The sequence below is a fragment of the Triturus cristatus genome, chromosome 7 (genome assembly GCF_964204655.1).
Source record: "Triturus cristatus chromosome 7, aTriCri1.1, whole genome shotgun sequence".
NCBI classification, from domain to species: domain Eukaryota; kingdom Metazoa; phylum Chordata; class Amphibia; order Caudata; family Salamandridae; genus Triturus; species Triturus cristatus.
This window is the reverse complement of record NC_140590.1, coordinates 663,275,609-663,302,183: the sequence shown is the minus strand read 5'-3', so window position 1 is coordinate 663,302,183 and position 26,575 is coordinate 663,275,609. Positions and strand designations below refer to the sequence as shown.

General features: G+C 44.9%; 1 protein-coding gene across 5 annotated transcripts in view; it reads left to right on the top strand.

Annotated features, from left to right (window-relative positions):
* LOC146810317 (ATP-binding cassette sub-family A member 10-like) overlaps window positions 1-26,575 on the top strand; it is a 1,555,322-nt gene that overhangs the window by 1,514,099 nt on the left and 14,648 nt on the right. For all 5 annotated transcript variants that reach the window (XM_085617313.1, XM_085617310.1, XM_085617311.1 and 2 more), the window contains one exon: window positions 2,708-2,763. In XM_085617313.1, coding sequence (XP_085473439.1) covers window positions 2,708-2,763 — 56 coding nt within the window. The remainder of the gene's footprint in view (window positions 1-2,707; window positions 2,764-26,575) is intronic.

Below are 26,575 nucleotides of genomic sequence, written 5' to 3'. Positions count from 1 at the left end.
ACTCATTAAAGAAAAGAGTGCTTACAGACTTAAGAACATGTATCGTGCAACAACCGAAGTAAAAAGACTAGTAGCCATGGAAGGTTACAAATGAAGACAAGGCGGTACTAAGGAGGAACTAACAAGCTGATTACTGAAAAAAGCCTATATTTGTGAAGGACAAAGATAGAAGCCAATGAAAAATATGGGTGGAGAGTGGGCGGGGCTTCAAGTCCATACTCCAATATAGCAAGTCTCTCAGAGCAGCGCATGCGTGCTGACTCTAGGCTCGACCTAAAAAGGGACCTCCAACATTGGGAGGCGGTAGGACTGGCTAAAGAAGGCTGCTGGGTTTTTAATTGTAAGCTCGCTACCCAAGATGTCATACAGAAAAAAATAAAAGGGCGAGGAGCGTGGTATCAATTTGCACTCAATCAGTTGCTTAGCGCTTTAAAGAAGATGCAAAAGAATTAGAATAATCAAGAGTAATTGCGGACCAGCAACCACATTTTTTTAAACAAGCTTTTAAGGTTTAAGATAGTTAGTGGATCTCCTTTCTGCACACTAAAAGGGCTCCTGAAATTGCTGTACATGAATCAATAGTTATAAAGTGGCAAAGGGAAACTGCTGCTCAGATTAGACCCCAACATTGGGAGGAGGTTAGCCATTTGAACCCCACTGCGTAACTGGGGGTAATGTTAAAAGTATGCAGCTATTTGCACAGTGGCAGGTATACTATACACCCGTGTTTCTAAATACAAGTAACTCTGATATTCCATCACCCTGCCCAAGATGTGGGGAGGTTGGAACCTGGCTGTACAAGATTTGGACATGCAAAGCATTTCGGGTCGATTGGGAAATTGTGTTAGCAGCTATCTACAGTTACCTACAAAAGGTAAACCCACCAGATGCGTGGGCAGTTTTAATGGAAAGCAACAGGCATTTTGGCCTGCCTTCAAAGTGGGCAAGGAGGGCCTGGCTTATCACTATTCTGATTGTAAGATCCGTCATTACAGACCATTGGCAGTCAGCCCTCCGGTTTTCAATCATTGAAAGGGTAAACTGGATGTTGTCCACAAAAAAAGTGAAAATGTACGCCAAACGGGTTGGTGATTTTAATACATTTGATAAAACGTGATGTGCCTTTGTTAAAATGGTTGTAGTTGAGGCAGTCATTTTCGCATGATCTGATACATCATTTATGGCTGCCTTACAACAGACCTTTTTTTTTTACTTGACAGACCTCAGTTATTTTTTTTTATTCACGTTAATGGAGTGTGTCGGTCTCTGTGTCCTTTTTTTCACTGTATCTAGCGAAATCTTTTTGGTTTTGCATAGGTCTAGCATGCATTTTTGTTCTGTGAAAGTTATGAGGCAAGATGGAATAGTTGTTGATAGCATTGTAAATTATTTTGCATTTTGTATTAGCTTCTTGAGAATTATAATAGTCCAGAGCATGATTATGAATGAATCTGCTCCTTCTATTTTCTATTCTATTTTTCTTTGATTATAATTTAAGATGGAAGAGTTTAATACATGATTATGGATGAATTCTAATTTTCCATTTCTGAACCTGCAATAAAAATAAAAACAGAGATGCCATATAGTTATTAATTAAATTATTTTATTCGGTCGATGGTTTTAATGCTGAATTTACACTTTGTACTGTTTGCACTGTGTATTGTTTTATTACATGGATGATACGATTTATTTGAATGTTTTGTGAATCTTACCTAAGCAAAGCCAAATAAAGAATAGGAAATCCTGCCCTTTCATCCTCTTCTCTCATATGTAGTTGACCCTTTAGTTATCAACTCTTTCATTATGCTTTTATTCTGAGCTGAGGAAAACATTCAGCGGAATTCAACTCCCCCCAGCAAGGAGAATCATTTTTCACCTGTTGGCTTCCTCCGCACCAGCCACCAATCACCAAACATGAGACGCTACTGCTAGACCTCAAATATTGTTTACAAAGGCTGCAGGTATTCTAATCAATCTATTTTCCCACCCCCACAACCATTAAAATCGATCTAAATATAATGGTCAATTGCAGGAAATTAGACTTGATTAAGGGGGTTGAAGATCCTTCTCAAGCAACAACCACAAAGGTCAATAAATTAAACTGTGCTTAACCCTCTGGTAGCCTGCCACAAAAGCAGTCAAGTTTAACTTAGAGGCAATTTGTAAAGTATGTGTGCAGCACCCAGACAGTGATGACGTGAAAGCACTCCACAGGAAAAAGCCCACATGAATTTAGAAACATAGAAAAATGAATCATAATAATTTAACACCAGAACAAAAAAAATCCAATAAGTAGGCCCCTAGTTACTAATTGTTTAAATAAAAGCTGGTGCCTAAGATCAAAGCACCAACGGCGGGTATATAGCTGTGCAAGACCAGAGCAAAGGTGAGAGTTATGGCCGACAACAGTGGTGCACGGTTTGAAGTCAGAGAAGGGATGGGCCTGGTCTCGGGTTACTCTCGGACTGAGAAGAAATTTGAATAGAAAGTTGCTGATGTGCCCTGTAACCACATATGTACTCTTTGTTAGCGTTTGCCTGCTTCCAAAAACTAGTCCTGCACTGTAAAAATAACATCCTAGTTCTATTGTTTAAAAGCAACTTCTGCTTTTTTAATGGGCTTGCCTGAAATCAGACATCATATGTTGTGGGTCTGTCAGTGCTTTCACTCTGTAACTTGTGTCTTGTCACGTTTTTTTCCCCTAAAGTTAAGCGGACGTTTAACCTGGAGGAGTACAGCTTTTCCCAGTCCACCCTGGAGCAGGTACAGTACTCAGCTTTGACTTTTTTTAATGAGGGGGGTATGATGGTCTGGAGTAAACTGCAGTTACAGTCAATGCTATTGTAAACCGGTGCTTGTGAAAGGTGAGAGTAGATGTTGGCTCACAAAAAGGCTTGTGGTAGTGGCAATCACACTTCTACCCCTTGCACCATTACAGGGTGGACACCAGTCGCTCCCTCAGCCTTCCAATAGCCTCCTATTAGGATTGTTGCTAAGGGAGAAGGCAGAGGGCTTGGAGTGGAGTCTTCGGTAATGGTACTAAATCTAGCTCATCTCCATTTACACTGACAGTAATACAGCAGCCAAGGCGGTACTCTGCGTACCATACATGGAGACTGTTATCTCCCTATACGAGTCTAGTGATAGTTCTTTAATGATAGCTGTATTCCGAATACAGAGCACAGCAGAAATAAAAACATATGCAAGGGCTTCATTCTGACCCTGTTAAATGCCCATGCTGTAAATCTATCACCGCACCTCGCGGTTTTACCATGGTATGGAAGTACACTGTCCCGGTATTCGCCCAGAGCGAGGGCCTGAGCAGCTTCGAAACAGACAAAAGGGGTTGGATAGAATACAGCAGTTCTCTTGAAGGAATATATAATAAGGGTATTTTTTCTACATCTAGGTACCACTTACTCCCGTCTCATGCCTGCATTTTCAGGACAAATCACATTGCACAGGGAAAACGCTTTGTGAATGGATCTCAGTGACTATTTGTTGAAATCATTCATATGATCATAGGTTCATTTGTGCATCTTTGAATCATACATGTAGAATAAGATGTGGTGGTCCATCACAGGAGGATTTCAGTTATCCTGAGCGTATACTCTTGTCTTACTCTTAATACAGCTGTGGTAAGAAGTAGAACACGCAAGACAATTGCAGGAATTTGGAACCCAGAGTTAGAGACTATTTCCTCCCTGGATAGAAGTTGGCCAAAACTTGATTAGTGAATGAATTGGCCTAGATGGTGAGATGAGGGTGTGCCTCTTGCTTCCAGTGTATAGTATTTAACTGGAATCATATGTCTTATTTTTAGGTCGAGCATCAGTGTGCATGCATTGTCTGCAAGACTGTAAAGTAGGAAAGTAGCCAGTCGAATAAATGAAAAGCAGGTTTATTCCATAAATTGGAAGCACCACCCGATACACGTCTTCCTGCTGCTGTCGGCTCCCCTCAACAATTTGTCTTGACTCACAGGCTCGATCAGATGTTCTATTCTAGAACATCATGATTGCGCCGTGAACCCAGACGTTCAAAAGAAAACAACATGTATATACAACAAAGACCTGCGGTAATCACTCATTCTGAGTGTAATCCCTCCTGCTGTTGCAATTGGTGTACTCCAGCATCGCTTTTGTTTCCTGGCGCCTTATTTGTTCCTGCGCTGATACATTATTTCCGGTTTTACCCAAGGAGCACCGGTAAAGTACAGTTTACTTACACTCATAAGTGTTGTGTGTTCTTTGGGAACTACTTCTTTCTTTTTGTTTCGCGATGCGCTTTAACATTACGCACTCTCGCCTTTCTTTTGTTGTGCACTCCGCACCAAAACTTTGCTTTTAAAATATAAATTAACGTCACAGGCGCAAAGTCAACAATGTCACCTGGCGCTCGCAGCCCCCTTCCGTCTCCGGTCACTGCGCTTTAAATTTCAGCGTGGCGCCATCTTTTTTTATTAACATGAGCATGCAGTCATGACCGGGTTGCACCAAAACTTTGTTTTTAAAAAAAAGAAAAATGAATGACACAGGCGCAACGTCAACAATGCCGCCCGCAGTCCCCTCACGCCTCCAGGCGCCCTCTTGTACATTAACATGGGCATGCACTCAAGACCGGCCGCACCAAAACGTAGTTTTAAAAAAATAAATAAATTAACTACACAGGCTTAAAGTCAACAATGGCACCTGCTGCCCACCCCCCCACCCCTCACCCCTCCGGGTGCCGCGCTATTACATTAATGGACATGCAGTCGTGACCGGGCGGTGGCCGCCATTGCTGACTCTATGGTTAGGACAACTGTAAATACAATTCTGGTGCTCTGAGAGAAGATTAAACGGATAGTGCAAAAAAACACAGATGTATCAGATAAAAGTGCTGCTGAATAGAAACTGTAACAACACAACCGACCCAATTAAAAAGAAGATGTGAAAATACTCAACTTACGTAAATCACAGAGTATGTCTTAACATATTAATAGATGTGTTTGTTCAGCATAAATAACCCCCATGGCCCTTGAAGCGCTTTTTATTGTAACAGTGTAGTAATGAGGATGTCACGTAGTCCATGTATTAAGCAGATAGTTTTATTCAAGGAAGATGTTAAGAAGTAGAGCCCCACCAGGAGCAGCCTTCCTGCTGCTCTGCCGGATGTATGTCGTTACAACGCACACTTTTACAACGCATGCACTTACAACGCATTTTTTACAACGCAAAATCCACTACAACGCATTCCATTACAACGCAGGACACTACAACGCATTTTTAAAAACTACCTTTATAACGCATTCCATTACAACGCATACTACCTTTACAACGCATACCATTACAACGCATAATATTGCATTGGATTTAAGGTAAGTATTGGATAGTATAGGGGTAAAAATTACTATTCTTACTCCAGGGGGTGCAACAGTAGGGTAAGTGTTGGATAGTATAGGGGTAAAAATTACTATTCTAACTCCAGGGGGTGCAACAGTAGGGCAAGTGTTGGATAGTATAGGGGTAAAAATTACTATTTCTAACTCCAGGGGGTGCAACAGTAGGGCAAGTGTTGGATAGTATAGGGGTAAAAATTACTATTCTAACTCCAGGGGGTGCAACAGTAGGGTAAGTGTTGGATAGTATAGGGGTAAAAATTACAATTCTAACTCCAGGGGGTGCAACAGTAGGGTAAGTGTTGGATAGTATAGGGGTAAAAATTACTATTCTAACTCCAGGGGGTGCAACAGTAGGGTAAGTGTTGGATAGTATAGGGGTAAAAATTACTATTCTAACTCCAGGGGGTGCAACAGTAGGGCAAGTGTTGGATAGTATAGGGGTAAAAATTCCTATTCTAACTCCAGGGGGTGCAACAGTAGGGCAAGTGTTGGATAGTATAGGGGTAAAAATTACTATTCTAACTCCAGGGGGTGCAACAGTAGGGCAAGTGTTGGATAGTATAGGGGTAAAAATTACTATTCTAACTCCAGGGGGTGCAACAGTAGGGCAAGTGTTGGATAGTATAGGGGTAAAAATTACTATTCTAACTCCAGGGGGTGCAACAGTAGGGCAAGTGTTGGATAGTATAGGGGTAAAAATTACTATTCTAACTCCAGGGGGTGCAACAGTAGGGCAAGTGTTGGATAGTATAGGGGTAAAAATTACTATTCTAACTCCAGGGGGTGCAACAGTAGGGTAAGTGTTGGATAGTGTAGGGGTTTTAATGTAATAATATGCGCTGTAATGGTATGCGTTGTAAAGGTAGTATGCGTTGTAATGGAATGCGTTGTAAAGGTAGTTTTTAAAAATGCGTTGTAGTGTCCTGCGTTGTAATGGAATGCGTTGTAGTGGATGTTGCATTGTAAAAAATGCGTTGTAAGTGTAGTGCGTTGTAAAAGTTGCGTTGTAAAGGTTGTATACCGCTCTGCCCATACTCTAACTGACTCTCCACATCCAGGCATCATCACCATGCACACCATCATTCACACTGGCTGAGCAGCAGGTATAACAAACAGCCAGTGATGGACTAGAGCAGACAGCAGCAGGAATCCGATTTCCGTAGCTACACTGGAGAAAGAAATGTGGTCCGTGTCATCCCCAGCCAACTGTCCTGCCTGTGTCCCCATGCAGTGTGTCCAAAGCTTGGGCGCGGTAGCAGTGTCCACTCTGCAACTCTGGGCAATAGCTTGCTTAATCTCCACAATGGCCCCCACACCGCTAAGGATGCCTGGCCTCCACCTTGGGGGTGCCCAGGAGTGGACACCTCACAGGGAAAGCCATGATGGGTTCCACAGCGGTATTCGTACAAGCACCTTGAGACCCTTGCGGGTGAGTAGTGAGCTGCACAAGTATCAATTTACATGGTACTTCCCCGTAGGCAGCTGCAGATCAGAGGGCTCTTAATTTCCTTTTTGCCACAAACTGCTGCATAATGCCTCACTTTACGGACAGTCACGTGCAAGTGGTATTCTGACTGCAGTCAAAAAGGAGCCTGGTCCAAACAATTACCTTGGCATGCACACATTCCAACCGATCAGGAATAACAAAAGCACCCTGCAGTGTAACACCAAGCGTTGCTTTACACATAATCAGAGATGTTAAACAGTTTTTAGCTCTCAAGACTTTGGGTCTCTGTAAAGTAAGTATATCTATCATACTGTGTAGAAATCCAGCATAAGCCTTCATTGTGTGAACGCATATGGAATTAAGTAACAGCACGTAATACAAACTGTTTATTTTGCATTTTATGAGTTCATTGCTACCAAGCGGACCCCATTGTGTCAACCTCAGAATATTTCACAAATTTGTTAAAGACAAAGCTGTTGGCCTTGAAAATGACAATGTTTTTTTAATTTTGCTTTGTTATACCAATGGCAATAGAGCTATACAAATATATTTACTCCAGTGCAAATAAAAAAACAAAAGTAAAAAACATTGTCATTTTTAACGCCAATAGCTCTAACTTTAACAAATGCGAGACCTATTGCATTGCAAATGCTTGTTAGAAGATGCTCTTTCTTTCACAAACACATGTTTATGATACCATTAGGGTAACAATGACAACACATTATTTAAATAACCAGGTAGGTGTCAACTCCAAGAAAATCTGTAGCTGCAGTTTGTCATTATTGACATGAGTTTTTCATTGTGAGTTCAGGTAAACTATCACCTCTCCATCTTTAGCCTTTGGGAAGATAGGCTGGAAAACATATTACACAGCCTTCCCATTCTATTCTATGGGTAAGATGGCCTTTCAACAGTGAAAAACGAAATGGAGATTATTTCTCTGTCAGGACATAGTTCACACCTTAGTACATATCCTACCTTTCACATGCAATGCACCCTGCCCAGGGGGTACCCTGGACCTACCATAGGGTTGTTTGATGTGCATAGAAAGGGAAGGGTAAGGTCTGGCAAGTGGGTGCACTTGTCAGAACAACATGGCAGTTTAACAAACTGTGCGCAGGCACTGCAATGGCAGGCCCGAGTTCCCTTTTTAAGGCTACTTGTGTGGGTGGCACAATTAGTGCTACAGGCCCACTAGTAGCATTTGCATTACCAGCCCTGGCACACATAGTGCACTTTACTAGGGACTTTACTAGTAAGGCAAACATACCAATCATGGACAACCAATCACCATTACACTTTAAACAGGGAGCACTTGCACTTTGACACTGTTTAGCAATGGCAAAGTGTCCAAAGCATTTAAGTTAATCAAAAAATGGAGGCGGTAGAGGCAAAAAGTCAGGGGTAATCACGCCAAGAAATGCCAGGTCTAACACATGCCCCCTCCAGCCAAAAAGTGGGGGGAACTACCCACCCTCATGGGAGTTCTCATCACTGAGGCAGAAAAATCTGGATAGACCGTCAGCATTGGCGTGTTCTGGTCCATGGCAGTGTTCTACCGTAAAGTCCATTCCCTGTAGGGAGATGGACCACCTCAACAGTTTTGGGTTCTCACCCCTCATCTGCATCAACCATCTGAGGGGCCTGTGGTCTGTCTGAACCAAGAAGTGAGTCCCAAACAAGTAAGGCCTAAACTTCTTCAGCGCCCAGACCACAGCAAAAGCTTCCCTCTCAATTGCACTCCACCTCTGTTCCCTAGGAAGTAGCCTCCTGCTAATGAAAGCTATGGGTTGGTCCAAGCCCTCATCATTCAGTTGTGAGAGCACGGCTCCCACACCATGCCCTGAAGCATCTGTCTGCACCACAAATTCTTTGGAGAAATCAGGCGCCTTAAGCACGGGCGCCGTGCACATGGCAGTCTTCAGGGCATCAAAAGCGGTCTGGCAGGCATCAGTCCAGATCACCTTCTTGGGCTGTTTCTTAGATGTCAGTTCTGTCAAGGGTGCAACAATGGTGCCATACCCCTTCAAGAACCACCTGTAATACCCAGTGAGTCCTAGAAAGGCCCTCACTCCTGTCTGGGTCTTGGGGGGTTCCCAAGCCAGAATGGTATGGTATGTCCTAAGTACACCACAGAACCCTGGCAATTACTTGCTTTGATCATTAGGCCTGCCCTCTACAAGGCCTTCAACACTTCATAGAGGTGTTGCAAATGTTCTTCCCAACTGGAGCTGAACACAGCAATGTCATCCAGGTAGGTGGCGCCGAATTCCTCCAGCCCACTCAACACCTGGTTAACCAGTTTCTGGAAGGTGGCAGGTGCGTTCTTCAACCCAAAGGGCGTAACCCTGAACTGGGAGTGCCCCTCTGGCATTGAGAACACTGACCTCTCCTTGGGCCCCTCAGTCAAGGCAATCTGCCAGTACCACGACGTCGAGTCAAATGTACTGAGGTACCGGCCAGCTCCCAGCCGATCCACAAGCTCATCAGCTCTGGGAATGGGGTGAGCGTCAGTCTTAGTGAGAGTCCACGGTAATCCACACAGAACCGGAATTCTGGCGTGGCACCAGGTGCAGCAGCTTTTGGCACATGGACTGCTGGATGGTTCAATCACCCTTAGCACTGACATCTTGGAAACCTCCTCCTTGATGCTGGCCCTGATCTTATCAGCTACTCTGTAAAATGTTTGTTTTACAGGTAGACTGTCTCCAGTGTCCACATCATGGATGCACCAATGGGTGACTCCTGGGGTCAGGGAGAACAGGGAGGCAAACTGACCCAATATCTGGCGACAGTCCCTCTGCTGTTCCAGGGTCAGGGTAGGTGAGAGGTTCACCCCATCCACTGACCCATCCTTCTCCTTGGCTGACAGGAGGTCAGGAAGAGGTTCACTCTCCTCTTCCGCCCCGTCATCTGTAGCCAAGAGCATGGTCACCTCCAACCTCTCAAAGTGTGGTTTGAGGCGGTTCACATGGAGGACCCTCAAAGGGTTCCTAGGAGACCGGAAGGCAACCAGGTAGGTCCCTTCACTCCTGCGCTCCACCACCTCATAAGGCCCAGTCCAATTGTCCTGGAGTGTGCAAGGCTCTACTGGTGCCATCACCCACACCTTTTGCCCAGGTTGTAACTCGACCAGAGTGGCATTCTGGTCGTACCACTGTTTCATTTCTTCCTGGTTGGCTTCCAGGTTCACCTGAGAGACTTGCCTGAAACGCCTAGTTTGGTTCCTAAAGGCCAGCATGTAGCTATATACATCCTGGGGGGTTACTAGGAGCCTTCTCCCAGCCCTCCTTCACCAAACTCACGGGACCTCTTACAGGATGCCCATACAGGAGCTCAAAGGGGCTGAACCCTAAGGACTTCTGTGGCACCTCCCTGTAAGCAAACAGCAGGCATGGTAAGAGGACGTCCCACTTACGCCTCATGGGTTCCTCAAGACCCTTGATCATGCCCTTTAGGGTCTGGTTAAATCTCTCAACCAGACCATTACCCTGGGGGTGGTAAGGTGAGGTGAACTTATAGATTACACCGCACTCCTTCCACAGAGATTTTTCATACCTAGATAAGAAATTAGTACCCCTGTCGGGCACCAGCTCTCTAGGGAACCCCACGCAGGAGAAAATCCCCATCAGTGCACGGCCACCACGGGGGCTGTCACTGTTCGGAGAGGGATGGCTTCCGGGTACCAGGTGGCATGGTCCACCAAGACAAACCTGTTGCCCATGGCGGTCTTGGGATCCAGAGGCCCCACAATATCAATGCCCACCCTCTCAAAGGGGGTGCTGACTACAGGAAAAGCTTGCACTTCCTTCTATTCTTCCCACTTGCCTGGCAAGTCTGACAGGTCCTGCAATGAGTAACTCTTGCGCATTTGAGGCCAGTAAAAGTGAATTACAAGCCTCTTGAAGGTCTTGTCCTTCCCCAAATGTCCTGCTAAAGGTACATCCTGAGCCAACCCCAGTAGGAAGGCTCTGAAGCCCTGGGGTACCACCAGCGCACGGGCTGACCGAGGCTCAGCAACCTTAGGCTCACTGTACAGGAGATCATTCTCCCAGTAAATCAAGTGTGATCTTGACGGATCACCTGCTGCCTGGTTTGCTGCCTGTTGCGGCAAACCTACAAGAGAAGGGCTCTTCTTCTGCTCCTCACAGAATTCCTCCCTGGAGGGCCCTCCCTCATGCTGCCATTCAGTCAGCTCAGGTAGGTCCCCCAGTTCAGCCACTTGTTCCCCCGTAGGTTCCAGGGCATCCCCCTCAAAGGGTGCCTCCTCCTGGACCGTGGGAACTGTGGGGGCTGGTTCCCCGCGCCCCCTGCTTCTTCTCTTTATGGCAGGTACCTGGGCCACTGTTTCAGGCTCTAGGTCCTCTTGAATACCTTTACTGGCTGCCATAGACAGAGTGGTCACACAAGCCCACTCAGGCAGACCCAACATCTCCAAATGCGCCTGGCGCTCCACCTCCTTCCAGGGGGAACTCTACAGGTTATTCCCCAGCAGACAGTCTACAGGCATGGACGGACTAACAACGACCTTCAAGGAACCCGAGACCCCCCCACTCAAAGGGAACCAGCGTCACCTTGCAGAGGCGCACTGAGTTGTCTGCTGCAACTACAGGGTGAAGCACATCGGGAATTACCTGCTCTTCAGACACCCACTGACACCTGACAGATGTCAAACTGCCTCCGGTGTACCTCAGAGCCTCCACCCTCCGTCCATTGATGTTCACTCACTGCCTGTATTTCTTAGTGTTCTCAGGCAGAAAGATTTCCTGGACCATCTCTCGATGCTCCTCCCCATTCCAAGGACTCAATTCCTCCCACAACATTACACTCACTAATCCTGGTGCTGGAGCACCAGTGGGTGCAGATGACTTCTTGGGGCATTTAGGGGAAAATTGACCCACTTCTTTACTGAAGTAACAAGTAGGAGGACCTTTGGTTGTCCCACTTGTCCTTATGGAGCCAGGACCTCTTAGACTTTGGGGACTGGGACCCTTTCACCTGGGAACTACTTTGGGGCCATTTAGAGAACCCCTTGTGGTTACCCTTGTCCGTCCCCACCTTCTGCGGTAGTGGTGCTCCAACCCCCTTGTGGACCCGAGTACTGGTCCAGCGGTCCACCTCTTCAGCAAGCTTACTGGGATCAGTCAGCTTACTGTCCAGAAGATGCTGGCGCAGCTCTGAAACACACAGACTACTCAAGTGCGCCCAACTAATTAAATCGCATAAGCTCTTAAAATCAGTTGCCTTGCTGCCCTTCATCCAACCATCCAGTGCACACGTGTACGCATTCATTTCACACCCTCTACCCAAGTACTGGATTCCAGTTTCTTGATTTCCTGAATTTCTACCTATACTGTTCAGGAGTGAGCCCATACCTGAGGCATAAAGCCTCCTTCATATTGGTGTAGGTCAGGCTTCCCGCCCTCTCTAAAGGGAGTAAGACATCCCTCCCAGAAGCCTCAAATTGTTTCAATAGGCCCGCCCCCAATGCTTCTCAGGCACCTCATTCATCCTCAGTGCGATCTCATATGCCATGAACCATGCATATATATCATCACCCCTCAGGTATTCTCGCACTTTGGGAACGTACACCTTCCTCACTGGCACTGGTTGTGTGCTGTAACCATTTGAACTGGACTCGGCCTGTTTAACATTCATTTCCAACTCCCTCAAGCTTAACTCATGACTCAGCTAAGAGAATCTTTTTCTCTTCCAAGGCGAGAGCGTTCCTGCTCTCCTCTGTTCGCTTTTCACTTTCAATGAGCAGCTTCTGCTCCTCTGCTTGAGTTTTAAGTTTTAAAACCTCCAACTCATGATCTCTGACCCTTTGGTTTTCCTCCAGCTCCTCTGGTGAAAAACTCCTCCCTGAATGGCTACTACCAGCCCCTGAAGCTGGTCCCTCCACTGGCAAATCCTGTGGACCGAATCCATTCCCTGTGTCATCCTCATCCACCTCAACATCACCCGCCTCTTGAGCCCCTTTGGCTTCCCACCAGGCCCTCAAGGCCATTTGCAGCTTCTCCTTCTTGGCACTACTTTTCATTGCACATCCCAAAGCTCTGCAGAATTGCCTCATTTGATCAACTTTGCAGGTAAGCAATGCCTCAATGTCGAACACTAATTCTGCAGCCTCACTAGCTCCTTAACTCCTCTGAGAAATGATGTGTGGCTTAAAGGTTGCTAAAAAATAAAACCAACAAATTAAGAACACAATACGTTGTTGCGCCATGGTCTGCACTAAACTTGTGATGTACACCAATCACTGTGAGTGAATTTACAAATTCACATTCAAATCCCACACCGGCGACCACCAAATTTTAAACCCGGGATCCCTGGTTGGCTGAGGTAGGTACCTTAGGCCAAATAGGGACCCGCGGTTCCACGTCAGGGAAAAGAAGGTCACCTCTTGAGATAGCCCTGCTTGGTAGCTTGGCACGAGTAGCCAGGCTTATCTTCAAGGCAAATCTGTAAAGTATTTGCAACCACACTCACAGCAACCCAATGATGACAACACAAATAGACTCCACACGAGTTTTATAAAGAAGAGGATATATTTTATATGAAAAGAAATACGATAAGACCACATGATTTGAATCCAACATATGAGTATGTGAACTATTTCTCCTGGCCAGTTGTTAGGCCACGAGCCCTTGTAAGATCTGGCTATATTAATGAGCTCTTCTAAACATTCCCCTGTAATCCTAATACCATGTTACACAGTTCGTAAGGCTGGAATCAGGCACTTTTGCAATGTAAAAATAATACAATGCGCAACACAGCACTCAGACACTTTGCGACACTTTGTGATGTAAAAATAATGCAATGCGTAATGCAGCAATCAGACACTTTGCAATGTAAAAATACTGCAATGCATAACGCAGCAATCAGACACTTTGCAATGTAAAAATAATTAGGCCTGGGCGGTAAATTCCGTTGTACTTGCGGAATTTGCTGAATTTGGGTAATTTCACGTTTCAAGGAGAACGCGGAATTGCCCAAAATTCTGCGTTCACCGGCTTTGCGGAATTTTTTGCTTGTTCGTGTTCTCAAAATGCGTGTTCGCAAGATATTTCCCCCAAACACACAAACAGCAATCGCAAACAGGAAAAAAGCATCCCGAACAAGCAATTCCGCGTGTTCGCGGAATTTCTGCATATTCGCTGAGATTTTTACCGTTTCGCGGAGCTTTGCGTAGCACGACTACGCAAATTCCGGCCACCCCTAAAAATAATGCAATGCGTAATACAACCACCAAGTATGTCGTTATGCAGAAATAAGGCAATGCGTAATACACTAATCAGGTAGTCCGTTATGCACGAATAATGCAATGCGTAATACACTAATCAGGTAGTTTGTTATGCAGAAACAATGCAATGCGTCACACGACAATCGGGTAGTTTGTTATGCTGAAACAATGCAATGCGTCACACGACAATCAGGTAGTGTATTATATAGCAATAATGCAACGTGTCATACACTAATCAGGCACTCTGTTATGCAGAAAGGATGCAATGTGTAATACGACAGTCAGGTACTCCATTATGCAGAAATGGAATAAGGCGTAATACACTACGGCACCAATCACGGTGCCTTAGCTGGTCTCTCCGCCACTCTTCCTGACTCGTAGTCAGCCTCTGTCAACAGTTGCCCCCAACACGGGTATTGTGTAATCTAAAAGTGCAGCTCCGCACTCCGGCCCCAGTACTCCCACCACTCCCTTGGCAACACGGGCCGCGATACGAGCCGAAGCAGAGGCTCGCACTGCCGGAACGAGAGAGAGGCTGATAGCGTCTCCCTCCAAGTCCCCACCCCGCCCCAGGAGTCGTCAAACGTTACCTGGGGGGGAACAAACTCACTCTCCTCTCCTCGTCCAGTGGCTGGGCCTCCGATTAAATCTTTGTGAATTGGCAACGGCCGGCTCGGGCCCGCGGCTCTGCTCCTCCGGATCTGTTGTCCGGGCTGCTACTGCTACAAAGATCTCAGGCTGCCAACGGGCACACACACACAGCGTTGCTGAGACTCCCTTGAGCTTCGGGTGCATGATCACTGGGCACTCCACACGAAGGTCTCAGGCTGCACGGAGATCACGTCTCTGAGACTCACTTGAACTCCGGGTGTATGTTAACAAGGCAATCCTCATGAAGATCTCACGGTGCACAGAGCACACGCACACAGCGTCAATGAGAATCACTTGGACTCCGGGTGCACGATGACAAGGCAATCCTCATGAAGGTCTCACAGTGTACAGCACACGCACACAGTGTCGATGAGACTCACTTGGATTCCGGTGCACACGATAACTGGACAATCCTCACAAAGGGTTCAGGCTACAAAAAGCACAGGCACATAGCGTCGCTGATCCTTGCTTGGACTCCAGGTGGCCACGATCACAGGGCACACCTTACGAGGGTCTCAGGCTGCAACAAGAACATGCACACAGCGTCGCTGAGACTCTCTTGGAAACTTTTGTGTTCCTGAGTTTCCGCAACAGGGAGCCAGCTCACCTCGGGCCCTTGGGGATAAGTTACTTCAGGACACAGCACAGCAAAGACCTTTCAAGCAGGGGGACACAGCAAACAGCAAAGTCCCTTTAGCCTTTCCTTGGTTAAAACAGCAAACTGAAGGCCAGCCCCAGAATGCACAGCAAGGGTCAGTCCTTTCCTTCAGTCTCTTCAGTTGTTTCTTCCTTGGCAAAGGTTCCTCTTGACCACGAAGTAGCTCCAGTCTTGTTCAATCTTGAGCAAGCCATTCTCCAAAGTTCAGGGGCTTCAGCTCTCATAGTTATACCCCTCAATGGCTTTGAAGTCTTTGTGTTTCAGGGGGCACTGACCCCTGTTCAAACCAGTTCTGAGTGCCTCCCTGCCAGTGACACCTTCTTCCTTTGATTAGTGGTGTTCTGAATTCTCAATCACTCAGCAGGAGATGGGACAATTGTTTTATAGCAACAACCCAGGCCTCTTTACTACTAGGGGCCTCTCCTCCCCATACACTCCAGATGCAGGTCAGCCTGTTGCTGTCTCACCTCTTCCCCTGGGCCAAGACATTCCCTCAAATCCAGACAGTCAATCCACAACCAGGCAGAGATGCACAGAAATGTTAGACCACAAAAACCCAGCCACTTCTAAAAGAGTGGCTTATAAACACACAATGCAAAAACCATCTTCATAAAAAGATGTGTTATTACATTGTGAGTTCAGGCATACTAAACTTCACCTCTCCATCTTTAAACTTTGGGAAGATAGGCTGGAAAACATATTACACAGCCTTCCCATTTTATTCTGGGCAAGCTGGCCTTTCAACAGTGAAAAACAAAATGGAGATTATTTCACTGTCAGGACAAGAGCACACCTTAGTACATGTCCTGCCTTTCACATGCACTGCACCCTGCCCAGGGGGTACCCTGGACCTACCATAGGGGTGTCTGATGTGCATAAAAAGGGAAAGGTAAGGTCTGGCAAGTGAGTGCACTTGTCAGAACAACATGGCAGTTTATAAAACTGCGCGCAGGCACTGCAATGGCAGGCCTGAGTTCTCTTTTTAAGGCTACTTGTGTGGGTATCACAATTAGTGCTGCAGGCCCACTAGTAGCATTTGCATTACCAGCTCTGGCACACATAGTGCACTTTACTAGGAACTTTACTAGTAAGGCAAACATACCAATCATGGACAATCAATCGCCATTACACTTTATACAGGGAACACTTGCACTTTGACACTGTTTAGCAGTGGCAAAGTGTCCAAAGCATTTAAATTAATCAGAAAATAGAGGAGGTAGAGGCAAAAAGTCAGGGGTAATTACACCAAAAAATGCCAGGTCTAACAGATATCTATAGGCAAGCCCCTATGTTCTTTGAGAAATAGTCATTTACATTATAACATCTAATCACAGGAGATCCCAGGATGTCTTTCGAGCAGAGTTCTTCACTCTGGAAGATATGTGATTTGATATGATTCTTCCCTATGGAGTGGTGATCAGCCCAGTACCCCAAATTAACTTATGTACTAAAGAAAGTATTACTTGTAATTATAGTCTCAGCACAAGCAGGTGTCTGTGCAGATTTTGCAATTTTGGGGTATCACTTATTCCTGGTCCAGATTCCAATTTTGTTGTTTTAAACAGTATTTCTTGTGTTTAGGTTGCAACAGATAGTTAGCGGAATAGGGTTGGTCTTCCAAGAGCAAGTTTTATAAACACCTTCCCTAGAATACAGAGAGATGTGAGTTGGCAGTCTTTGATCAGTAGAAACTCTGTATGTGTATAATAACCCCTTACCATTACAAGATGGCCTCTCCTTAGAGGCTATGGAGATCCTATCATGTGTGCCTACAGTCCTACTTTACTTTCAATGATTAAGCATGGCTTAAGCTTCCAGTTGTCTGTCATTTCATTTTCAATGCTGACAGTGAGCTTACAGCCCTACTATGCTTTCAGTGAGTAGACGTACCTCCAGCCTCAAGTCCTATATCAATTTCCCTGCTGAAGAGAGAGCAGCCATCTTCGGTAAAAGAAGAAAGATTTCCCTTCATGGAAGGATGGAGGGGAGCGAGATCCAACCAAAATTATTATTGGTTCACCTACAACAAAGCAGCGGGCTTTTACTGCTTCTAACGGTAGCCAGACAGGGATTAAATTCATGAGCATTTGTTGAAGATCTCTCCTGGATCAGTGTTCTGCCAAGTGGTTAAAATGAAAAATACAACAAGTTGAGGTTTGGAATGCTCAACTAATCTTAGCCACATGCAATCGATCGGACACATCCCAATTTATCAATGTGTGCCAACATTGCCACTTCAGTTTAGACCCAGCCATATGCATATCAGTCTTAAACCTGCTCCTCATGGAAACATTCCAGCTTGAACTGCCAAGCCAAGTCCTCCCTGACCCAGAATACAATCAACCTAGGACACGTTTTGCCCTAGTTAGGGCTGTTCAGCCGGGTATGGCTTGGTTCCAGTGGCACAGTGAGCCCGGGACCCACGTTTGGGCAAACCCTGCGCACTTAGGGCATCAAAGGCAAAAACAGCAAGGTGATGGATGGAATGCTCAAATTAATCTCAGCCACTGGCAATCACTCAGCCCGCATTCCAATCCATTGTTTTTTGCCCACCATGTCACCTCAGTTTGGACCCAGCCATCTGTAAATCAGTCTTGACCCGGCTTCTCATGGGAACAGTCCAGCCCGAACTGCCAGGCCAGGGACAAAATAATGATGGATTGGAATGTGGCCCGATTGATTACCAGTGGCTGAGATTAATTCAAGCATTCCATCAATCACTGTTTTGTAAATATAAAGTTATTAAAATGGGCATGACAAATATCACTCAGGCTTTCAAAATATTTCTGCAATAAATCTTGGGGATTTAATTATGTTCTTGAAATCAGAAAACAGACAAGCGTTTGAACCCTTATAAAGAAGCTCAAGGCAGTTCCGAGTATAATGGCAAATTCTCACTGCTACATCTAACAAAGAAGCACACCAAGGAACGGCATACCATGAAGTCAGTGCTAGTGACCGCATTAGATGACATCAGCAACATTCAGCATGAGGTAGGTAATGTGTCTATCATCCTTCTAGATTTCTCTGTGGTCTTTGGCATTAACTGTCACAGCATATTGTTCAATTTTCCTTCTTATGTTCTCTAGAGCTTTTTTAGAGCCACAGGTTTGGTTTTCTGACCTCTGGTATTGAGCACTTAGTCAATGTGCCAACCTGAATCAGAAAACCAGATGAACTGCAATCCATTCACAAACCACTAAGCAATGTTTGCATAGAATGTGGTTCAGGTAACGTGCAGTCTCATAACACAAAACAGGGACCATTAGTGGAACACCAAATCCTCTTTCATAAATGCACAACACACTCAAGGATCACTAGAATGCAAGATATATATTTTAAAACCTTTACTTCAAACTAAAACCTTAGTCTATTGTGTACAAGATGAGTGATGAATGAATATTACAATGAGTATAAACCGAAAGGTACGGAGGAAGTTTATAAGTAAAGTAAACAATAACAAAATTCCAACAATATTGCGTTTGAAGCTATCGTGTTTACACCATTCTTTACAATGTCTATGCGCTATACTAGTTCTAGAACACTAATTGCAAATTAACAATAAAAGCCCATTTTGTGTATCAAAGACGGTTCATTCCTAATTCAGAACAATAAGTTCTATTTTCAGCTTAAAAAGGCAGCTGCGTGTGCTTCTGATAATGCACAGACTTTAGTACTACCAGACGTGCAGCCAGTCAAGGCCAAACTCTTTGCAGCTTCAGTTAAGGTGGTTGCACAATTAGATCTCTGTGTCCTTCTGTTACCTGGTGTTTAGTCCCCTCTGACTTCTAGCTTTCTATGTCTGGCCTTATAGATTCTGCCAGGATTTGTTGAAGACTTTTATGATAAATATTCAGTGTAATGTTCTTTCAGCTATTTTAAATCTATCAGACAATGTTCTCTTGATAAGACAACAAATGTATTATAAAATGATCAATCTTCTAGGAAGTTTAGCATTTCACAATAATGATAAAATATATAAATGATCAAAAGTAAAGACTAAATACTATAAATATATTCATGTAAACTGAATTGTGCAAGAACAGAGAATTATGAAAATGAATGTGCATTTGATTTAAACCCACATTTTCACTTTTGATTAATCAATTAGCACACACATATCATTCAGATAAGGAGAATTCAGAGAAGGGGAATTCAAACCATAAAACGGGAAGACAAAACATGATATTTATGACACATTATTGACATATGGGTGAGATGTAACACCTTTGACTTGATAACAATTTCGCTCAGAGCAACCTCAAGCATTGTCAAACACTCTAAACAAATCTTATTTTAATCCAAATGTGTCCAAATTGATAAACTCATTTGAATTGACATTTATTAGCAGTTGGTGGTATCCAATTGCTAGTGAGATTGGAAAAAGACTGAAGTGGAACTCCTTTTACTTACAGTTGTGGAAACATGCCTTGATCTAATTGTGGGTGCCACACTCTCATTGTCCCCCTCTGGCTCTCAGAGATTTCTGCTGTCTTCTTCATCCCTACTGTTAGGGGTGATTGCTTCTTCCACTTGAGCCTGAGCTGTCTCTTATCTTCTTCCAAGACTCTGAGGGCCTTCTCTGGGTCCCCTTTTTTGGCAGTCAACCCTAGACTGATTTTCCTGTCCCTGCATAACACTCTCAAATCATTGATCCCTAGAGTGAGGAGAGTGGCCAGTCAATTTCCCTGTTTTCCATGTATGAAAACCTGGCAATACTTTTTGCCACTTTGTGAAGATTTTGTTGTCGACTTTCTGGCCTTCAGAAAATGGTATCTTGGATATACAGAACTTAACAACTTTAAAAAATGTTTTGCTTAATGTTGATTTAGTAGTTCCTTTCAGTGGTTGCCGAATTATAAATTGTCGGGTACAGCCAAACAAAAGCTCTGAATTCCAACGGCTAGGCACCAATGTGAGGGTTTGGGTTTGAGGGTATTATATAGTATGGCTGTGCCGCATTACTGTGGAATACACTCACAAAAACTATGTTTAGTCCAGTCAGGCTCATTTCCACAACCTTAAGCTCAACCCTGGGTAGCTTCAAGCAGCAAGGCATAAACAAAGGAACTAGTGTAAAGCATTTAACACCACCAAACAACGAAATAAGAAAGCAATGCAACACAAAAGAAATGCAACACCAATTTATAAAAATAACTTATATTTGTATGATTCCGAGATGAACAAAATCCACTAGAGATAAAGATTTTTAAAGAAATCTTAATCTTGAATCCAACCGTAAAGAAGCATTGGCTACCGTAATATTTGTAAATTTTTTAAAAGTTGGTTAAAGTTAGTATGGCTACACTGGCCCAGCTTGGGTGACCAGGGAGAAGGTCTTGTGGGGGCAATGTGGTAGTTTTGGACAGTAACCTGGCAGCCAATGATTTTTCCAGTCCAGTTCCAAACTTTACAGCTTGACTGCCATAGACTTAAATAGAGTGGTCTTGAAGCTGCGAATGGAGGAGATGAAGATGCTCAAGGATGCTTCAGATGCTGTGCGGTAGACAGGTTTTTGTTTTGTGTTATTCCTTGGCCCACGGGTCAGGTGGAGTGACTTTGGCCACAGAGGGGGCCCCTCAAAGTCCTCATTGAGACTAAAGAAGGCCAGCAGCGGTTGGACTACCAGTATTGTCCACAGTGGTCTCAGCGATATCCTTTGGTGGGGGCTGGTGTCCCTCTTGGGTGACCAAGAGGGACACTGGCCCTCTTGGTACCCGGACCAGAGAGTGCCAGACGGCGCTCTCGGGTCTGGCTGACTTGGGTGATATTTTTGGCCATTGAGGATCAGTCTCTTGAGGCGACCAGTGGCAGTTAGGTGGTGATTCTACTAAAATGGCTACTAACTTGCCAAAATGGGCAGTCGACTGACTCTTGAAATCACTTCTTCAGTCTGGTGCTGGGCACAACTTTACCCTGAGCCTGGGGCCACTGGCACAGTCCTCTCTTCGCTTGCACAAGATGCTAGCACAGCACATGGTCGAGCCTCTCTTTGTGCAGTCCAAGGGGCAGCAGTGTAGTCCTTCTTCACTCCTTGTTCCAGTTTCGAAGTGATCAGAGGTTCAGGGTGCTAGAGGTGCCATATTTATTCCCAGAAAGTGTCCTGGGGGTGATGCTGTCACTAGCCAATGGGCTATCAGGTTTCCTCCCTCTTGGTGACAACTTTCAGCTATATGTTGTATCTAGCAATTCCAGAGTGCACTATCCTGTCCACTCTCACGATGTTGGGACCCTTCCTCGGATAACAGAAGTTTGGAGGCCCACCATAGAGGTGTGCGTACCTGTGGGCTACATGCCCATGGAAAACCCAGTTTGGTCATAGGTTTCCCCTATCTGCCCCTGCCTGTCTACCTCAGCAAAGGGCAGCCCCTCAGATTTACGAATGCCATTTGCTCACCAAAGGCAGCCTCATCTTTTGGGCTACCACCATGAGTGGCTTCCTGCAAAGTGGAGGTAACACCTCGCCCTGCAGCAGCCAGCTATTGTTCCTTAGCCTGTGAGTCATTTACATGACTCCCCAGGTGGATAGAATGCAGTCTGTTGGCCAGTGACCATGCAAGGCCACTGGACCGACTGGGTCACAGAGTGGCACCTTTGTAAAAGTTACATTTCTTTAATAGTGACATTAAATTCCACCTGGACATCAAGTTGGGTTTTAATGCCACAATTAATTTTCTATCTTACAGTACCCAGCTAGGTAGTCTCAATCAGAAGTTAGCCAGGCTGAAGGGTTAGCCAGAAACACTGTGTTAGCCAATGGGGCTACTAGCTGTGCAACAGCAAAATTACAATTTGGAAGTGTTGCTGTTAAGGCATATATAAAAATACATGTCCTACTTAATAATATACAGCTCTCTGCCTTAAGGCTCTATAGCCCTTGATTAGGTGAAACTTACATATTTTGCTAAAGGAAGTGCGGGCTTTGTCATCAGTTTAAATAGCAAAGTCGAACTAGCAGTGTATCTTCTCCTCATCCAGTCTGCAGTGGCAGGCAGGGAGCCATTTTGTACATTGTCACCCACAGGGTGGCACAAGCAGTGTTGCAGCCTTACATAGCCTAGGTATGCTGGGTACCATATAGTAGAGACTTATAAGTAAGGCAGTCCTTGCCAGCTGGAGATAGCCAATTCGACATACACTTTGTAATGGGTTAGAAAACTGACACTGAGGTTTGGTTAGCAGACCTTAGTGCACTCTCATTGTTAAAAAATAGTGCAACTACTTTTCCAAATGATGGCAACAAAGTAGGGGAAAATCTGAAAAAACCTGTTTCTTTGCATATATTTACCATAGATCATTGTTGTTATCCTTGACCTCTTAAAACCTAGTGGGTCTATACCTACAAATGCCCTGATAGGGTCTCTGGCAAGTCTGAGGAGTTCACAACCATAAAAAAGCCACGGGAAGACCAGTAAAACACATTTCCATTTTATCCTCACTGGGGGCGCTGGCTATCACCATCTGATGTGGTGTGCATTTGGTACTTATTTCTGACTGTAAAACTGTGGCTCAGCCAATTGTGAGTTTTTAATTGGATTATGTTAATTTTTGTACCTAGGCCATTCAAACAACTCATCTGTCCATCTACAGAGCATCAAAAATACTTCTGCAATGCTCTTGGAAGGCCCCAGAGAGCATCTGTTAGACATGACTTAGCGAAATTGTACTGGCTCCCTGTGTAGTCTTTAATTAGCTTCAAAAGTCTCTGTATCACTAACCAGGATCTCTACATGAAACATCTTAAGACATAATAATTCTGTCAGTTTGCTGAAAGGGTCTTTTCATTTTCTTTCTCTTTTTTTATTGTTGTTTAATTGGTAGTAATAAAAGACAGTGAATGACCAAATGAGAACTCCAAACCATAATTATTATATGAAAACACAGTTCCTTCTTACATAGCTATATAGCTCTCCAATTCATCTTAAACATTCCATGAAAAAAACCTTATACATAATAACCCAAAACACCCAAACATTTCAAACAATCTCTTTGCCATATTCCTTCATATTTGTCCAATTGATTTTTCATAATTTGGCCAATAGATTTGTTTCTTTTTTCATAAGCCTGTTCAAAAAAAATCTCACTCACTTAACTTTTTGTTGCCAATCGCACAAAACTGGTGTATCAGTGGATTTCCAATGGTGTAAAGTAAGTGACCGAGCCACTGCCATGGAGATACAAATAAACATACTCAACACAACTTGGTCGACAGACCTGAGAGAGCTTGATGATGATTGGTGTGAGGTGAAAATGGCCTTAAGAGACTTGGCCATTCCATCTTACCTCTGGCTTTCATAATTCCATTACTTCCACCCTGTATATTACCATCTAGACAGGCTGTGAAAGATGGACTGAGTGTGGTCGCCATGATTCTCTCTTTGTGGGGACCCAGATGAGTCCTTCCATTTTGTATGGTCCTGCCCAGTCATTGCAACTTATCAGCCCTCAATCCATGCCCACATTATGCAGTTATTGCATATCCCAGTAGAGTTGAGTCCCAGGGTGGTACTCCCAGGCATTATGGTGGGATGGGCCACCAGTACTTATCACAAAATGCTAGTAACATCGGCTACCTAATAGACAAAAAGAGACATTGCCAGTAGCTGGGGGTCCCCAAACCCAGCCAGCCCCTGTGTCAGTGTGATGTATTTTATGTTATATTGATTTGTATAGCACACAAATGACCCAATAGGGTATCGAGGCACTTGGGCAGGTGTGTAGGTTTGTGTCCCGAAAGTACCTATAGGAAGAACCAGGTCTTCAGTTTTTTGTGGAGCTCAGAATTGAGGAGGAGGCTCTGATGTGTTGAGAGAGGTCCATCCATGTCTTGGGTGTAATGTAGGAGAATGAGCTGCCCCTAGTTTTGCTTTTGCAGATGCAGGGAATGTGTGCGAGTGAGAGTGAGCCAGAACACTGTTGTCTGGTGGGTTGGTGAATGTGTAAGCGGCTGTTCAGGTATTCTGGTCCTGTCTTGTGTAAGGCATTGAATATGTGCATGAGATGTTTGAATTGGCTGCACTTGTGAATGGGGAGCCAGTGAATTTTTCTGAAGTGTGGTGTGATGTGAGTGCGGCCTGGGAGGTTGAGTATGAGTCTGCAGCTGTATTCTAGATGCACTGGACTCTATGTAGGAGTTGTTTAGAGATGCTGGTGTAGTGTGTGTTGCCATAGTCCAGCTTGCTGGTGATGAGTACTTGTCTGACCATCCGTATGTTGTCCTGAGGAAACCATTTGAAGATTTTTCACAGCATTCATAGGATGTGGAAGCAGGAAGTGCACACTCTGTTGACTTGAGACCTCATGTTGAGGTTGTCGTCTAGGATGATCCCTAAATTTCTTGGTGGTCTGTGTGTGTTAGTGTTGGTCTTGGTCCTAGCTCTGACGGCCACCAGGTAAAGTCTGATGGGGAGTCTTGTTGCTGTACAGCCACCTTCTCAGAATTGAGATGCAGGCAGTTGGTTCGCATCCAGTCTGCTACCATGGTCATGAGTTGGTTAAGTTGGTTCTGGCGGTGGTTGTTTTGTCCATCAAGGAGAGGATGATTTGGTTGCCATTGGTGTAGGAGATGACAGCGGTGATCGGATGATGTTGGTGAGCGGAGTCATTTATATGTTGAAAAGGGTGGGACTGAGAGGCGATCCCTGTGGAACTCTCCATATTAGTTTCTTGGGATCTGAAGTGAAGGGTGACAGCCTGACCCATTTGGTTTGCATCCAGTCTGCTAACATGGTCATGAGTTGGTTAAGTTGGTTCTGGCGGTGGTTGTTTTGTCCATCAAGGAGAGAATGATTTGGTTGCCATTGGTGTAGGAGATGACAGCGGATGATGTTGGTGAGCGGAGTCATTTATATGTTGAAAAGGGTGGGACTGAGAGGCGATCCCTGTGGGACTCTCCATATTAGTTTCTTGGGATCTGAAGTGAAGGGTGGCAGCCTGACCCATTTGGTTCTTCCCAAGAGGAAGGAACAGATCCATTTGAGAGCGGATCCTTGTATGCCAATCTTGTGAAGTCTTTTGATGAGGGTGTTATGGGAGACAGTGCCTAAGGCTGCAGGGAGGTTGAGAAGGATGAGGGCCGCTGTTTCTCCTTGGCCCAGGATTATTCAAAAGTCATTGGTGGCCACGATGAGTGCTGTTGCAGTGCTGTGGTTCTTTCAGAATTCTGATTGATTGTTGTCTAGAAGAGGGTGAAGTTTGAGGTGGTTTGTGAGTTGCTTGTTCATGGCCTTCTCATTCACCTTGAACGGATAGGGAAGCAGGGAAATGGGTCAGAAGTTGCTCAATTGATTTGGGCCAGCTGTGGACTTCTTGAGGAGGGTGTTGATTTTTGCAAGTTCCCATTCAACAGGGAAAGTGGTGGATGTGATGGAGGTGTTGATGATGTGGGTCAAGGTGGTGCTGATTGGAGATGTTCCCAAGTTGTAGATGTGGTGAAGGAATGCGTCTTTTGGGGCCCCGAGTGGATGGTCTGCATGACTGCTACTTTGTTGTTTCTGGTGAGGGTTGTCCATTTGGTCAGGTGGCTGTCTTGGTTGGTGGTGAATAGGTTAGCAATGTGTGCTCCGGGGTTATGTTGATGGGCAAAGTTGCTGTAGATGTTTGCAATTTTGCTGTGGAAGGAGTTGGAGAGGTTGTCGCAGAGTTGCTGAGACCCTTAACTATCAAGAAGATTTCCTTGCAGCTGTTGGAGCTTTCTTGGATGTGGTCCACTATTGCTTTTTTCCTTGGTGTCTCTTATTTGCTGGTGAAAGCGCCTGTGTGCAGCCTTGTAGGTAGTTCTGTTGGTGGTGTTGTGACTGGCTCTCCATTTCTTTTCTAACTGTGTACAGTGTTGTTTGGTATCTCAGAGGTCTTCTGTGTACCAACCGGCCTGCTTGTATGAGCTAATATGCTTGTAGGGGAACTGATTTCTGCTGAAGCCCAGAAAAAGAAATATACAAATGGTGGAGATGCACCAAGGAACTTCACAAGATATTGGGCCCCTGGTAGCTGGACCGTACGTAGCATCTTTAACAATGCCTCCTCCTATGGCGTTTTCTGACTGGACATGTTTACTCCTTTGTGTCACTGTAACTGTAACTGTAATTGGAGCTATCAACCAATGTACTCCCTATTTTGTATGTGGCCTTGAGTGGTACTAAACTAAAATAAAGAGTTACAAAAAGACATATGCTCCAAACTCCTCATAAG